General features: G+C 41.5%; 2 protein-coding genes across 2 annotated transcripts; one reads left to right on the top strand and one right to left on the bottom strand.

Annotated features, from left to right (window-relative positions):
* Positions 1 to 3,960: 3,960 nt before the first annotated feature.
* Positions 3,961 to 9,385, bottom strand: irf2bp1 (interferon regulatory factor 2 binding protein 1). The gene is made up of 3 exons (XM_020088373.2): positions 8,382 to 9,385; positions 7,858 to 8,204; positions 3,961 to 7,480 (listed from the first exon to the last, which is right to left on the bottom strand). The coding sequence occupies exons 1-2, from the start codon at positions 9,383 to 9,385 to the stop codon at positions 7,898 to 7,900; spliced, it is 1,311 nt and encodes a 436-aa protein (XP_019943932.2). The 3' UTR covers positions 3,961 to 7,480; positions 7,858 to 7,897.
* A 243-nt stretch (positions 9,386 to 9,628) lies between these two features.
* polr1g (RNA polymerase I subunit G) lies at positions 9,629 to 14,647 on the top strand. Its single transcript, XM_020088374.2, has 3 exons — positions 9,629 to 9,966; positions 11,083 to 11,227; positions 11,467 to 14,647. Exons 1-3 carry the CDS (start codon positions 9,888 to 9,890, stop codon positions 12,236 to 12,238), a joined length of 996 nt encoding a protein of 331 aa, XP_019943933.2. The 5' UTR covers positions 9,629 to 9,887; the 3' UTR covers positions 12,239 to 14,647.
* The last annotated feature ends 512 nt before the right edge of the window (positions 14,648 to 15,159 follow it).

The following is a 15,159-nucleotide window of genomic DNA, read 5'->3' as shown; positions in this document are numbered from 1 at the left end:
CGGCGGCTGCACCGGGGCCACCCGGACCACTGACTGTCTCACAGAGTTTTCAGGATAAGGGATGACGCTTTATTTTTTAAGTGAACTTCATAAGAGGGAGGTGTAAATATGGTCAGAGGGTAAATATTAAACAGGATTCTGATCTGCAGATGTAAAATTCGGGGCTTGGTCAATAAATAGAAACAGAACTTACCCCAGAAAAAGTCATCATGTGATTCAGGTAAACCAAAAACTTTTTTAAAATTGATTTCTTTTATTAATTCCAATTTATTGGTGGTTTATAGGAACTAAAAATAAATGATGCTTGATAAAGTGAAGTTTTAGCACTTGATCAACAGGATAATTAGATTTATTTTGCAAAGATCGCCTGTAGATTGAGCGAGTTTGATTGGGGGTGTGGAGTGAGTTTTTGGGGTGTGTGTGTGTGTGTGTGTCTGCGCTCAGGGGTGTGAAAGTTGTTAATTCCCCCGGCTATCACTTCTCTGAGGCCCTGAGCCTTTTAACACGTTCCCCCCGGGGCTTAATTGTAATAACCGCCAAACTTATTCCAGATTCTGGTCTTTGATAGTCAAATATTTTCCTGATAGTCATGAAAAACCACGAATATTTGACTATCAAAACAAGAAGCAGATAATCAGAGATCCTAATCAGAAAACTGCAAACCCCATAAGTTCCCACCGCCATATTCAGAGTAATTAATTATATTTAAGAACAGACCCCCCCCCCCCCCCCCCCCGTGTGTCACGTGTGTTTCTGCTGCACCAAAAAGATAGATATTAAAACGTAAAGAATAAACAGACGCACGTGTTTGTTCGTGCGTAAGTACTGCGTAAAAGAATGTACTTGTACTTCAGCTCTACATAATGAAAAACAACAACAATTTGCTCAGTTCCATTTGGTTCAACTGCATTCTCCAGTGCGTAATTTGTGCGTAAATGTGGGACGGTTAAAAACGAAGGGCCTCTTCTTGGAGACTTCCTTTCTCCTCCTAAAGAGACATTCGGGACCCGACGCGTCAGAGAAGCGGCCAACAATAAATAATGTAATCCCGGTGTAATGCACAGGGCCCGAATACACATCAGGCCTCGGAGCAGACGGAGGACTGTGAATGTCAATGCCTCTGCCTAATGGCCGCTCAATGGAGATGTAATTGATGCGCAGGCGGGAGGTCGATGGGATTAGACGGTGAGAAAAAAAGGAAATAAGAAATAACAGGAAGGAACATCAGCGCGCACACGCAGCAGAAACATCAGGCAGAGAGGGTCGAGTGTTAAACAAGGGATGACGTGTGGGAAAACAGCACCTTTATGAGATAGGAACATTTGTTGTATAGATTTCTGCAGCGTCCGGTTGTAGTGGGTGGTTTTTCTATGAGAATCAATCAGATGAGGCCTTTCCTCAAACCCTCAGAATGACCATCATCGTCTTCATCGTGATGTTTCAGCTGCAGCTCCGAGATAAAAAGGAAATTTAGCCAACATCGTCAATCAGAGTCTCCGCAGGACTTCACCTGTAAAAGTCTCGACGATTATCGCCTGTTTGCAAAAGGCTGTGAAGTCGATTAACACGCGGAATGAGCTCACACCTCAGTGTCTGTAATGATGTAATTAGGCCTGAAAGAGATGAGCTTTTTTTCATCCGCACGGTGATGCAGCTGGAGATAAAAAAGGTGATCAACTTTGACCTCCAGCCTCTTCAAACATCCGCAGAACGTTGACGAACCAAACGCAGGATAAAGTTGATTATCATCGAGGCAACATGGGAATAAACAGGTTTCTCTCGGTTCTTGTTTGTTGGACTTTGTTTTTCAGTTCCTTCATCAGCAATAAGGCACCAAATATCTTTACTCCATCAGAGGGTTCACATCCCCAGACTGATGATAAAAAAGATTATTGTGTGATCAGTTTGGGAGGTGATAAGAGTTTGTTCCATTTGTGACTTCACATATTTTAAGCTTTAATCTGCTGATTTAATGATGTGGAAGGTTACACAGCCTCACATCCTTGCAGCTTCTAAAAGGGAAATACAGACACACCAGTGCGCAAAACGTATTCCTCAAATGGTTTCGCTCCTCTGTTCATTATAATAAACATTATTATTACACATGTGTTATGAAAAGGAGGCTCTCTGAATCTCATAGCAATGGATTGTAAGAAAACCTCACTTTTCCACACTTCTCTGAGGGATGCTGATTTGGGTATTTTGGTCATGACGCACCAAGCCTTCTCCTCTCCTCTAAGTACGCAGCTTTGATTGGTGTAATGCTCCTCTAAGGCCCCCCCCCCAAACTCACATTTAGTCATATCCTCTCTCTGCGGGCATTTTTCATGCCAATAGCTCCTCCAGCGTCCATTAACACCTCTTTAATTGGTTTAACAAAAGCTGTAACGAGCTGCGCCTAATGGAGGAAACGATTTCATTCACTCCCTCCCCCCCTTCCCTCCACTTTAACATAAAATCAGCAGCTTCAGCATTAAGAAATAATATTTTACCCACGTTGCTTTGAACTGCCTTTGATTAGGAATTTGGTTCGATGCTCATTATATTTTATATTTGAGACAGACTCCTGCAATGGATTTTAAGTCATAGTTCCGTTTAGCCTACATTAGATTTTAGATTTAAAGGTCACCTGAGGTTTGTTGGCTTTACAGGACCTAATATCCTGTATCTGAAAAAACGTGGTATAATCAACCTGTTCAGTAGCTTCTGGGCCTTCAGAGAGTTGAAGAGCGCCATCATGTGGCCATCACGAAACACGTTACACCTGCACAGTCTGTATTTGGGTCTAATGAAAGGTTTGCTGTAACATATTATATTAGCTATATAATAAAATGCAGCAAAACAGAAAATATTTTTCTCACTGTATAGTATTTAATATTATTAAAAACATACCTTTGATTTAATCGTATACATCAAAATTGACCTTGAAAATGTGTGTTTATAGTGTAAATATATATCGAGACATAATACAATCTGCCCAGTTTAACAGATAGGCAAAGAGGAAGAAAAAGGGTTTTTACACTTCATAATTAAATGAAGCCTGCTCCATGCTTCTACAGTTTTCTAGTTTATTTCTCTTCGAAAAGCATAATCTAATATTTTATCAAGATTTATAAAAAATATAACTTGTTTGTTACCTTTGTGGTTTAAGGTTTAAGTTATCTTTCCATAGTTTATATTCTCTTCAGTTTTGGAAAAAAGTTGGAAACACCTAAGAAGCCTTGGGTGTTTCCAACTTTTTTCCCCAGACTCTTGAGTTTTATTTGCCAGTGTGTTGTAATTTGGTTTATTTAGTAAGTAAGCAGGTGCGTTCAAACACCCTCACTGTCATGACAGTATACAAAGAAAAGTTAATGAGTGTTTCACTGGAGCCTCGATTTTAGTTTCTACAAACCCATTTGAATTCACCTTGATGTTTAATTTAAATGCTGCAGCGAGTCATTGAGCTCAAAGCTGCCGGAACAAGACAAAGGTCCACCTTGTACATTGACTCATTTTTAGATGTGAATGCTGCAGCTCTGGTTTGCTGAGATGCTGAGATCATGAATCCAAAGCAGACTGAGACCCCTGAAAAAAAATCTTCAAACAGTCTCGATTAAATTCTGGTAGAGAAATACCAAACCCATCTATTTTATTCTAGCTAATACACAAACACAAGATCGACTCTAATCAAACGCCTGCATCAGCCTTTCAAATTCCCAGAAACCAAACAGGATATTTATATCCTAATGTCATCTATAGTTCGAGCCCTGAGGAAAATCATTAATTTCTGTAGCAGTTAGACCGAATAATGAGAAAAAGGATTGTTGTGTTAATGTGGATTCATTAAACAACATTCAGTCATAGACAGTTTATAATTTCTAACAGACATCTTGATATGTTACATCTGATAAGATTTTCTCCATTAACAAGTTAATTCATGTGATTGAATCTCAAACCAAAGAACCAGAGAAACAAGAGCAAGTTTCCATCCCATTTATTCCTGGTTTCTATTTTGTACATGAAGCTACAATAAAACCAACAGATCTAAAAATAACAAATGAAAAGAAACTCAACAGAAAGAGAGAGAGAGAGAGAGGCAGAGAGACCATATCCAAACAATGAATGGCCTTCATACTTTTACAAAGGCTTCAGATAAAAGCAAAAGCCGTCTGATGGCGATTGAAGGGAAACAGATTCAGGTTAATCATTGACGAGACAATAAAAAAGCCATTGCACTCTACTTCCCCTGAGGTTCCCAGACACACACACACACACACACACAGACGGTAAACATTTTAAAAAGGCACTTTACAAGGGATTGCATGATGTATCAGTGCATATTAAACTTAAACTCCACTTCTTCAAAGGACATTTCTCAACGACACACCTGAACAGTGGGATATTCTATCAGTATAGAAGGCCTTAGGTATCTGCTCAATACTATAGACTTTTATATGTAAAATCCCGAATGTACAGTCAACCTGCGTCAGCCTGTTTACTGTACAGGCTTGATGAAGGAAACCGGTTAAGACCTGGCCAAGAAATATAACAATATATATTTTTTTCATAAAACATTTACATCCAGAAAGATCAGTTTGGACATAAAATGACCTTTGGTTTGTTTGTGCGTCTGTACGGACGAGTACATACGGAACATAAAGAGAGAAACCACCAAAAAACAAATCAATTTTAATCTGTGGGTATTTAACTGTTGGATTGTTCAATTTAGGAAATTAAATCTTTGAATGTGTATGTAATTTACAGAGTTATCAACAGGATTAGATTTACGCATGAACATCTGTGGTCACTTATATTATTGATAGAGATGTTTCCAATACCAGCATCAAAACATGCAAATCTATGTACCCATCTGATACCAGGTCTCTGAAGTACAAGATTAAAGATTAAATATCATGTCATGTGTGATACCTATACTAAAGTATTATCTAACAAGACGCTCAACATTCCTCATTTTAATACAGGCAACAGAATGATCTTCTGCTATCCCCCTGTAAAATGAAACGAGGCCTAAAATTAGAACTTTTTTCATGTAAAATTACGACTCTTCTCTAAATCTTATCGAATCCAATATTGCATTGTATCATGGTAAGTATTATACCCAGACAGCAATTTCCTATTCCCGGATATCCCTTCTTCACCGCTCCAGAACAGCTGCAATGTACTGTTACTGCTGAACAGTTTTTGGGCTGCGAAGAAGTGATTTCCAGTGGTGCAGCGTTGGCCACAGCGAATTAATAGGTCAACAATTTGGAAATTTTTCACGCTGGAAGTGCATTTTACCAGATATTTAAAGCAAGTAATCGTAAGTAATTCCTATATTTAGTCATCTTACTTCTTTTTCAGTTCTGGCTGTCAAACAAGATAACATGAGAATTTCTATGTTGTTCAGTCTCTGTATGTATTTGGTTTTCAAAGCCAATACAACAATGATAGCAATCATAACTTCCACAAAGGGTTAGTAACATACAGCTGTTACAGTCCATCATATTTCGAGGTATCAGAATCGGTATCAGGAAAAGGAAAAATGTTATTGAAACAGCTGTAATTATTGAGTATGAAGGAAAAGCAAACTAAACAAACTGTCTATGATTAAAACTAAAAATGAGCTTATGAATATTAATTCAATAGAAGTTTTCGTTTTTGAAAAAAACTCTTTAAAAAATTGTATTAAATCTTTCAGGTAGATTTTAGGTGGGTTCTCCCTTTAAAAAACAAAAGGTTTAAGAAATGATACGCAGTCGTTTTTAATTAAATTTTCCAAACAGTTGCATATACTATGACTAAGGATTGCACATACATACTATTATAGGTCTATACAGTATAGAACATTTAATATTCTAGTAAAAAATATAGCCCTAGGTCTATCAATAGATATCTTCATATACATTCGGGGTAAAGCGTAGGCTGGGCTGGATCTTATATGAAAGCAACGTTTAATGAAATACAGTCAAACACAGAGACTTGCTGTCACTGCTCGATGCTCCAACAGACAAACCGTTTGTTTCTACTCAGCAAACATTCTCCTCTCTATGGGTCAAAGTCAGCTTCACTTAAAGTGGACGAAAAACAAGCACAAAGAGAAACTGTCATTACTGTCCACAGCTCAAGTCGGTTGAATGTGCAGGATGTATTTTAGTGGAGTATTTTTTGGAAAATATGATTGTACACCAGGACATGGATTCAGTCATAAAACAGTCTAAGCTGCTACTGTCCATTTTATGTCAGTTAAGCACAAATGTTTAAAAAAATGGCGTTTTGTCTGAGACGGATCATTTCTGACTTGTTCCGACTGTTTTACTGCCAAAAGTCGGAGATCTGATCACCAGACTTTCAGTTTGTTCATCAACAAGGAAAATAAAACTAACGTGGCTACTGCATTTTTAACTGGTGACGATTTTGTGCTTTCTCATGCATACACAATATTGAGTGAACCATTAACAATTAACACTGGACAATGGCAACTTTCTGTGAGTCTGGGAAAGGTTATATGAAACAGGAAATATCACCAATAAGCTATAGTAAGCAGTTATGCTAGCTACTGTGAGCAATTAAAACCAACACTAGCTAAGAGCTGCTTTGACACATGCAATAACCCTGAACTTTTCTAGACATTACCCATGTATGCATGACAGCAAATGTCACAGAACAAAAAAAATCTAATGTCTGAACCAGGCCACTCCTCACTTAAACCCAACAAATAATTTCCACATGTGAAAGTGTCTCACACAAACAATTTCAGTTGTGTGCTGTAGTTGTGAAAATCTGACAATGTCTGGAGTTCATATGTGAAAACCTGAAGAAATTAATACATTTGTGGCCCTAGAGAGAAATTGAGAGATTTAGCACTGTTGTAGTCCCGGTGATGTTAGCTTTTAAAGTGCATCTTGAAGATTTTCTTTTTTTCTAGAAAAGTGAAACAATCTTGCTGGAAGCTGTTGAAGTCAGTCACCTGTTTAACCTGGCACAGCTTCTGTTAACTCTACAAAAGTAGCCACTGTTCAGTTGTTGATTGGTACAGAACATGGGATCCCAACCGTACATTATGATGGGTGGCCATTTTAATGTATATACTCAGTGGCACATTTACTGTCTTGATAAAGATCTCAGCTGTTTTCTGAAATAAGGATTTGACATGAGATTCAATTCCAGAGTTGGTGAGGGTGAGCTCAGCATGTAAAGGATGCACTGGGACAATTTATGTGATAAATTAAATTTGATTTCACGTTCTCATTGTATCAGAATGGCTGAATTTACATTTAAAGTTGGCAAAGTCGACCTTTGTTTAGAAAATACAAAGATAAAAAGCAGTAATGACAATTTGTGAAGGCAGTCTTTGCAACTTCAGTCTGATAAAGTGGGTGGTGTGAGTAGGTGGAATTAAGACCTGTGTAGTGGAGTTTTTCTGAGCTGTGAGTCGTTGTGTTGCCACTGGATCTCTCAGCAGTCCAGACTTCTCCTTTTGGTGTGTGATACGACTCTGAAGTGAAAAAAAGAAACCAATAAATGGTATTTAATTACACAAAGTACCATCCCATCTATATCAAAGAAACAGAAATGACACCCATTCAATACTCCGATGGCCCCTTATTGTTTTTCAAACAACATCTTTGCAGCCTGAGTTATTTCTAGCTAACCACCCTTCTCTTAATTTCACCCATGTACAAAACATTTGTTGATTTAATTCGTTATTCCAAAATCCTGCACAACCTGGATTATCAAACTTTGGTGAACTTGCCTTGCTGCTTCAGAGATTTAACTCTACAAACTATGTGAAAACTAAAAAAGTAAACTATGGAGCACTCTCGTAAAATGCCGCCAGGCTTCAGATGAATGGTCAGATGTCTGTGGACCTGCCTGTTGCTGTGTTGGGTCTTGGTTTCCATGGAAATCACCATCACGTCTCTCTCTCTTTCTTGACAGCGATGTCTCCATTCCCAGATCCACCTCCGCTGGCGCCTCCACTCCCTCCCCCAGACGTCGCGGGAGCTGCAGGTCCGGGCCCTGACCCGGCTCCAGGTGCAGGAGCTGCTGCAGGTCCTGCTCCACCAGTGCCAAGTATGGTGGAAACCTCTCCCTGCATGAAGGCCCAAGGGGGACTGTTGGGAGAGTTATCCAATGGACAGCGCTCTCCACTTGGGCAGTACACCTCTCCATCTCCCCGCCGGCTCTGAATGTACACCCTGGTGCACGGGAAGCAGAACCTACATGTGGCGGAGGAAGAAAAAACAAGGTATTACAACATTCAGAAAGACACAACTGTCACTTATACCAACAAATTGTTATTTCCTTTTTTTCTTTTTATTGTGGCTTCTATTGCATTTCTTTTTAACTTCAAAACTCCTCCTCATCATCACAAAAAAAATGTAAATCACACAAACCTGTGGCCTGGCACTGATGGACACTGAACAAAGTGTGTGTCTTCCAGCCTCTCATGACACAAGGTGCAGGACAGGGTGTTTCCTGTTGAAAGGGTGTTGCTGGTGGATGCTGATCCCAATTCAGAGGCACCACTGTGGGGTAACGCAGCAGCTGTGGTGGCCGCCTCTGCTGAGGAGCTGGACCCCAGGAGCTCCCCTCCAGACCTGGAGGTGAGGGGGCGCGGCTGCCTGGCTGGAGACGAGGCAGGCTTGGGGCTTGTCTGGCTCACACCTCCTGCCATGGAGGAGGACGAGGAGGGGAGGCCTGTGCTTTTGCTGCTGCCAGCCACAGTGTGGATCTGGGTCTGTATCTTGGGCTGATTCTGGGACGAGCTGAGTTCCCGCTCCAGCTCCGGAGTGATAAAGGGGGCGATCCCCATCCCTATGCTCAGCTGCCTGCGGCTCATCTCGGCCAGCACCGGGGCAGGGAAGATCATGGGGCTGCTCATGGGGGCTGTCCTGGCGGTGAGACCCGTCGGCATGCCCGCAAGCAGCCCGTGGGGAATCCCTGCGATACTCGTTACTAGACTTGGAGGGATGGCAGCGGCCAGCATGGGTCTCCGGCTGCCGCTGGGGCTCTGGCGGTTCAACTCAGGAGGCGGCTGCCCGTCACGGTGCAGCCCGTTGGGCGGCACGCGAACAGCCGCCCCGGTGCTCTCTCCTCTTCCACCCCGGTCGAAGCGGTCCGTGTGGGGCCTGCCTCCGTCTCCCGCCGCCTCTCCTCTCCCGGTAGACCCGTGCTTATTGGGAGAGGGACCCGGTGACCTGACGTTCCCGTCCTGCATCCCGTGGCTGCGCTTCAGCTGCCGAGCGCTCGCGATGAGGAACTCGATCTGGTTCGCCCCCTCGTAGTTGACGCAGCCGCGGCACACCACCTCGCTGAAGTCCCACACCACGGTCCAGGGCATCTTGGGCAGGTCGCACAGGTAACACCACTGGCGCCTGGAGGAGGAGGGGGACGACATGGCTGCTCCAGGTAGCTAACCTGCTAAGCTAGCACACGTTAGCTCCGTGACCCTCTTTAGCTTCACAGGTGCGCGCCCTCGCGTTGCTGCGTTAACGGAAGTGGAGACGCGTCAGAACAACATTAAACATGACGCGGATGAGAAACCAGCGCAAAGCTCCGCGTGGTTTTCGCTCTTTTTGTCCGTTTTGTTTTGTTTATGTTCGGCCTGACCCGCTGCTGTCAACCGCTGCTCCCACCGACGCTGCGATGTTACGTAATCATGCGAGGTGCATCATGGGCGTTGTAGTTTCCCTTACTCCATTTTCAAACCGCAAACCAACAATCGGAACACGGCCGTGGAACTACAACCGAAACCAGCACGGGAAGTGACGCAATTAAAGGGTCAGAGTTCATCCTGTGTCAACACATGTGCGTCTCTCGCAGCAGCCACGAGACCGGCGCCAGGAAACTGTTTCACTTCAGCGGTTTAAGGTTCATTTACCTTGAATAAAGTCAATAAAATGCCCAAAGACATTTCATCTTCATCCAGTGAGGAGGAAGAAGAGAACCAAGCTGCAGAAACACAACACAAACAACACGGTGAGTTCACACATCGAGCTCGGTTCTTAGTGAGGCTAGTTCCTGCTCAGCTACTTTAGTTTCACGTTGTAGTTCAATAACAATACACATTAAGACTTACAGTGACTGTCTGAGCATCACGGGTTCACTTTAACTTTTACTCTCGGTATATATTTCGTTTACATTGTCATATTTTTGCTGTTCATTGTGTTTATGTTGTATTTTTACCTATGTCTTTATTTACCTTTTACTAAGTGTGTATCCTCAATAGTAAATATTTACATTTTATACCACAAAAAATACCTTTGCAAAGATTCAGCAATAGAAAATACATCACACATGTAAACTACCTAATGAAAGTCAAAGGACATATTAAGATTAGATAAGATCAAACTTAATTGATCCACACACTGGGAAAATTCAGTTGTTACAGCATGCAGGTCAGACTGAGGTAGACAAGAGAATACAAAATAGAAAAAAGCACATGTAATAAATGTAAATGATTAAATAACAAATTGCTGTGTATGTATGTAATGAAATGATAAATTACATTTGAATGACTGTATATTTCTATTAAGTTTAAGAGACTGAGTAGAGGAGGATAATAAACATATATTCAGCTAGATCTATTATGTGTTAATGCTCCTCACCTAAGTACTTTAACGGTATGTGAATGATATAAGAACTTACGGCTTGGTGATAAAACAACATTAATAATCATTGCAATTGTATTGCAAGGTTCACAGTATAATGTTTATGTCTTGTGCAAACAAAATGAGGAGGTTTAACACATACATGTTCACCCTCAGATTTGCGAAATGTTTTGCTGTTTATAAAGTATTCATCATTATCTGCTCATGAAGAAGAGTTTAAAACTCCAACCTTTACTCAGGTTACTTCAATTGACTGATATTAACATTATTATCGGGATATAATTTTGGCCATGCTGTGCAGTCTTAACTGGTCTTTAGCTATTTTGCTCCAGATGGAAATTATATTTCATGAATTAGTGACATTTATTTGTTATATTGGTAGAAGAGAGACTTAAATCTCACTAATAACGAGTCTCTTTTGTTGTCCTGCGTGTTTTCTACTGTTATGGATGAAATTATGAAGTTGTGCTCTTTGGTTCCACAGAGAAGAAGAAAACCAGGTACCAGTGTCCCGCTGACTTTGTGTCTTTCTGCCATGCACCCTGCAGCAGCACACTAACAGAGAGTCTGAGGAACAACAATAACGAGTTATGGCTCATTAAAGCTCCAGCCAACTTTAATCCAGAATGGTGAGTACAGTCTTCGCCCTGTCATCTGTGACCACGTCTCTGTTTCTCTTGCACAGTCAAACCGTGGAAGTATATTTCATTACGAGCTGGATTCATGAATCAGGGAATTCATTTTATAGTAGGTGAAAGAGGACTTCCCTAAATTCAACAGTAGCTCGACCCAATCATGTACTTTTGTCGTGAACTTTTCCAACATTGTTTGAATAGTCCCTGACCCCTCGTCTCCTTCCTTCGTCCAGTTTCAGTGGCATCAAGGTTCCTCTCTCAGGTCTGGATACCGTGGAGGTTCCCACTGCAGCAGGCGGAGCCACGACTGCAAGCAGCCAGCAGATCTACAGCATCCTGGCGTCCTCCCACGGCACCTCAGAGCTCCACTTGCTCACCAGCGACAAGCAGTCGTCAGATGGCGTCATTTTTGGTCCTGCTTTTTCAGGCTTGCTAAATGTGTGTGAGAGCTATGGGAACACCAGTGCTAACTGGGCTCCTCAGGTCATCCCCACAGCTGCTGCACCCTCCATACCACTGGGGCTGAAACAGCGATTCCAACCCTTTGGCAGCAAAACTCCCATGCTGACCTGCGTGGCAGAGAACGAAGTGGACGGAGCTGCCTTTGGGCCCTCATCTACAACTCTCCAACCCCTGGTAGTCAAACGATTCATAGAGGAAGCAGGAATTGAGGAAGAGGGAGAGGGGAAGAGGAAGAAGAAGAAGAAAAAGAAAGAAAAGCAGATAAAGATGGAGCGAGAGGGGTCAGAGGAGTTGGTGAAAGTGGAAGCTGAAATTCAGGATGAAGTGATGACGGTGCTCCCAGAGGAGAAGAGGAAGAAGAAGAAGAAAAAGAAGGACAGGGACCGAGAGGCGGTGGAAGAGGGGCTGGAGCCCAGTCTGGCGGTAAAAGTTGAAGAGGTAACGGTGAAATGTGAACCAATGGACCCTTTGTATGGCGATGAAGTGGAAGGATTGGTAAAGAAGAAGAAAAAGAAGAAGAAAAGCAAGACTGATGACGACTAGTCTGTTGTCTTTTTGTTTAGTTTTGACTTACTAAAATCGCCTTGGAGTCCATTTCGTTATGAAGTTCTTTTCAGACATGAATTCCAGAGGATTGGCTCCAGACTTCCGCTGGCATTTTCTTCCAGACATTAACAGCTCAGACATGTTCACAACAGCACAGACATCTCCTGGTGAGAGGTGGTGCAGCAGACGGAGGCTGGAGGTTGCTGTGGAGATCACATTTTCGTTTAAAGCACATCAACACCAGCGTCGTCTCTTATCACCAAAAACTATGATATCTTCACCAGTGTCTTCTAAATGTGTTGCTCCACGTTTTCATCCTGAGATATTTTATGCTTCTTTTTTCAGTTTTGCATTGTTGGATATTAGGAATTCCGTCAAAACACCCACTCGCTTGCAGTTAATCCTCCGGAGCTTCTCCTGCTATGTTCTCACATGAGCTCTCTCAAACACTGTCCAGAGTTTTCATTAGGGGCCTGGCAGGAGAAACTGTGGAGAATGTCAGGAGCCTCTCACAGACATTTTCGTCGTCACATACAGCCCCTCTGGAGAATGTCTGGAGTTCAGTGCAGGTCTGAAAGAAGCTTAATTCAGTCCATGTTATTGATAGTTGAGAGATTACATAATGCAAAACTTGTTTTTGCAGGACATTGTAGTTTGGAAAAAAGGAGAAAAAACATCTTGAATCAGTTAAATTCTGACACAAATTATAAAGTGGATGCATTCCAGCATCTTCAAACCCAATGTTCATATAATCCTGAGCTCAGTATTACACACGAAGCATGTGTGCAGCTGCAGGCGACTAAGAGTGAAGGGTAATGAGAGCATACAGGAGGAATTTCTGTGTTTTCCACCATTGTCTGTCAAGTCGTGGTCGATTGTCCTGGACTGTGTTTCTGTGTTTGTGTACATATTTACGTTACTGGGTGAAGTAACGTCACCGGTTTGGCTGCAGATTCAGAAAAACCAGAGCGGATACGATGACAGAATAATGGTTCTGTGTCACGTAAGGCTGTTAGTAGCTGGAGCTGAGTCACATGTACTGGAGGAATTACATGTGTGCAGGAAAATACATGTTGGAGAACAAACTCAAAAGTGATTAAATGAATTGAGAGAAAAAACGGTGGTGGTGGTTTTTTTTTGTCATGCACTAGGCTGGTGCAAGTTCTGGACTGCAGCACAACATGTTCCCCTCATGCCTTGTTAACACAGTGACTCCATCCAGAAGGAATGAATCTACTTGTGTTGCAACTCAGTGGCCTTTATATTGTGCAACAGCAGGAAACAGCAGTAACATATTTACAGGTCTGTAGTTTTCTAATAAGTTTTCGGAAGAAGGTGTGTCATCAGAAGAATAGAACGTTTTTATTAGGTGAACTAGAAAGTTTGCAAAATTATTTCACAATACACTTCATACAAGTCTTTTTACTACTGCATGAACATCTTGATGAATGAAGGTTTCTCAGTGAGCAGCGACAGAAAAAGTATGAAAATAGAGTGTTTAGCTCTCGTTAAAGGAGGTAGAATTTAAAGTTACCTGCTCTGAGTGGATCGTGCAGCAACTCCCCTCTGGTTAGTGATTTCTTTTAAAAATATAAACAGTGTGAACATGTAAAATAAATCCATTTTTAAAAGTACAGATATTTGCTGATACATGTTGTGAGGTAAAAGTAAAAAAAGTACCAGAAAATAAATCTACTTAAGCAAAGTAAAGATTCGTGGAAAAGTCCTTAAGTACAGTAACAAAGAAAATGCACTTATATACATCCCACCAATGTTTTTTTTTAATTTCTTTAACACGACTCAAACTAAGCAGGAACCCTTCACTGAAAGTCATATTTAAAGAAAACTGCAGGTTTGCACAAAATATTGGAATGAGAATAGTCGATAGAAAAAGAGCAACACATGGGAAGTAGAGTATTTAATCCATAGCATGGATGTGGCACAAATATAACTTGTAACATATGAGGTTTGAAGGATTTCTCAGAACATAATTCACCAAGAATGCACAAAATTATCATTGCAGTTTTAATTTACCAGTAGCCTTAACCTCTCAAATACACAATATGCCTACTCACATATTCTGCCATTATTGGCTACACCACTATCATTACATTGCTGCTCCCTTCATCTGTCAGACATTTATTTTTGTATAAATTATTCAAACACTGATGCACCACTACATTACTGTTACACAATCTTTACTCATGAATGTTGTAAATATCGTTATTATGTTGATGCGCTCTGTCTATTGCATTTCTGGGATTCCTCTCACGACACTTGTAGATTTTCCACACTTGATGAAGGTTATTGTGATTTGTAAATGTGGGCTATACAAATATAATTTGATTGACTAATAAAAAGGCATGTCAGCAATGACATATGCGAATCTAAACATGCCCAAAGTAAGATCATGCAAAGAAAAACCTCCGTCGGTGTATCCACGTCTATAATGCCACAGAGGAAATGACAGGTAGATGGCGCCACAGTCCAGTTTGTTTCCTGTGTGAAGCTGCAGCCTCTGAACCACCTCAGTTCATTATTTGCATGCTACCATATCTTTTCACTAATGTGACACAGATCTGCTGCTGCAAACACAAACACACAAAGAAAGGTTTTATTTTTTTTTCATTTTCCAAACTGCAGCGAATCATCAGATCTCCGTTTCACTCGGGTGAAAAATCTCAGTCCAGGCTCTGCATCCTCCTCCCTTCCCTGCTCCCCTCTCCCTGCTCTGCACTGGAGTATGGTCCTGCTTCTTAATGAGCTCGGGCACCTCTGGCACTATCACACTCTCACCATCTGTAATAACCCCTCTGCACATGCTGTTAGGCTTTATTGATCCATCCTCACTTCTGCGTCCACCTTTTTTTACAAGCCTCACTCCCTGCAAAGGGTGAAACAGACCCAAAATCACCCAA

The sequence above is a fragment of the Paralichthys olivaceus genome, chromosome 11 (assembly GCF_024713975.1).
Source record: "Paralichthys olivaceus isolate ysfri-2021 chromosome 11, ASM2471397v2, whole genome shotgun sequence".
In the NCBI taxonomy this organism is placed as follows: Eukaryota; Metazoa; Chordata; class Actinopteri; order Pleuronectiformes; family Paralichthyidae; genus Paralichthys; species Paralichthys olivaceus.
Note: the sequence above shows the minus strand (reverse complement) of the source record. Positions and strands in the feature narration are given on the sequence as shown.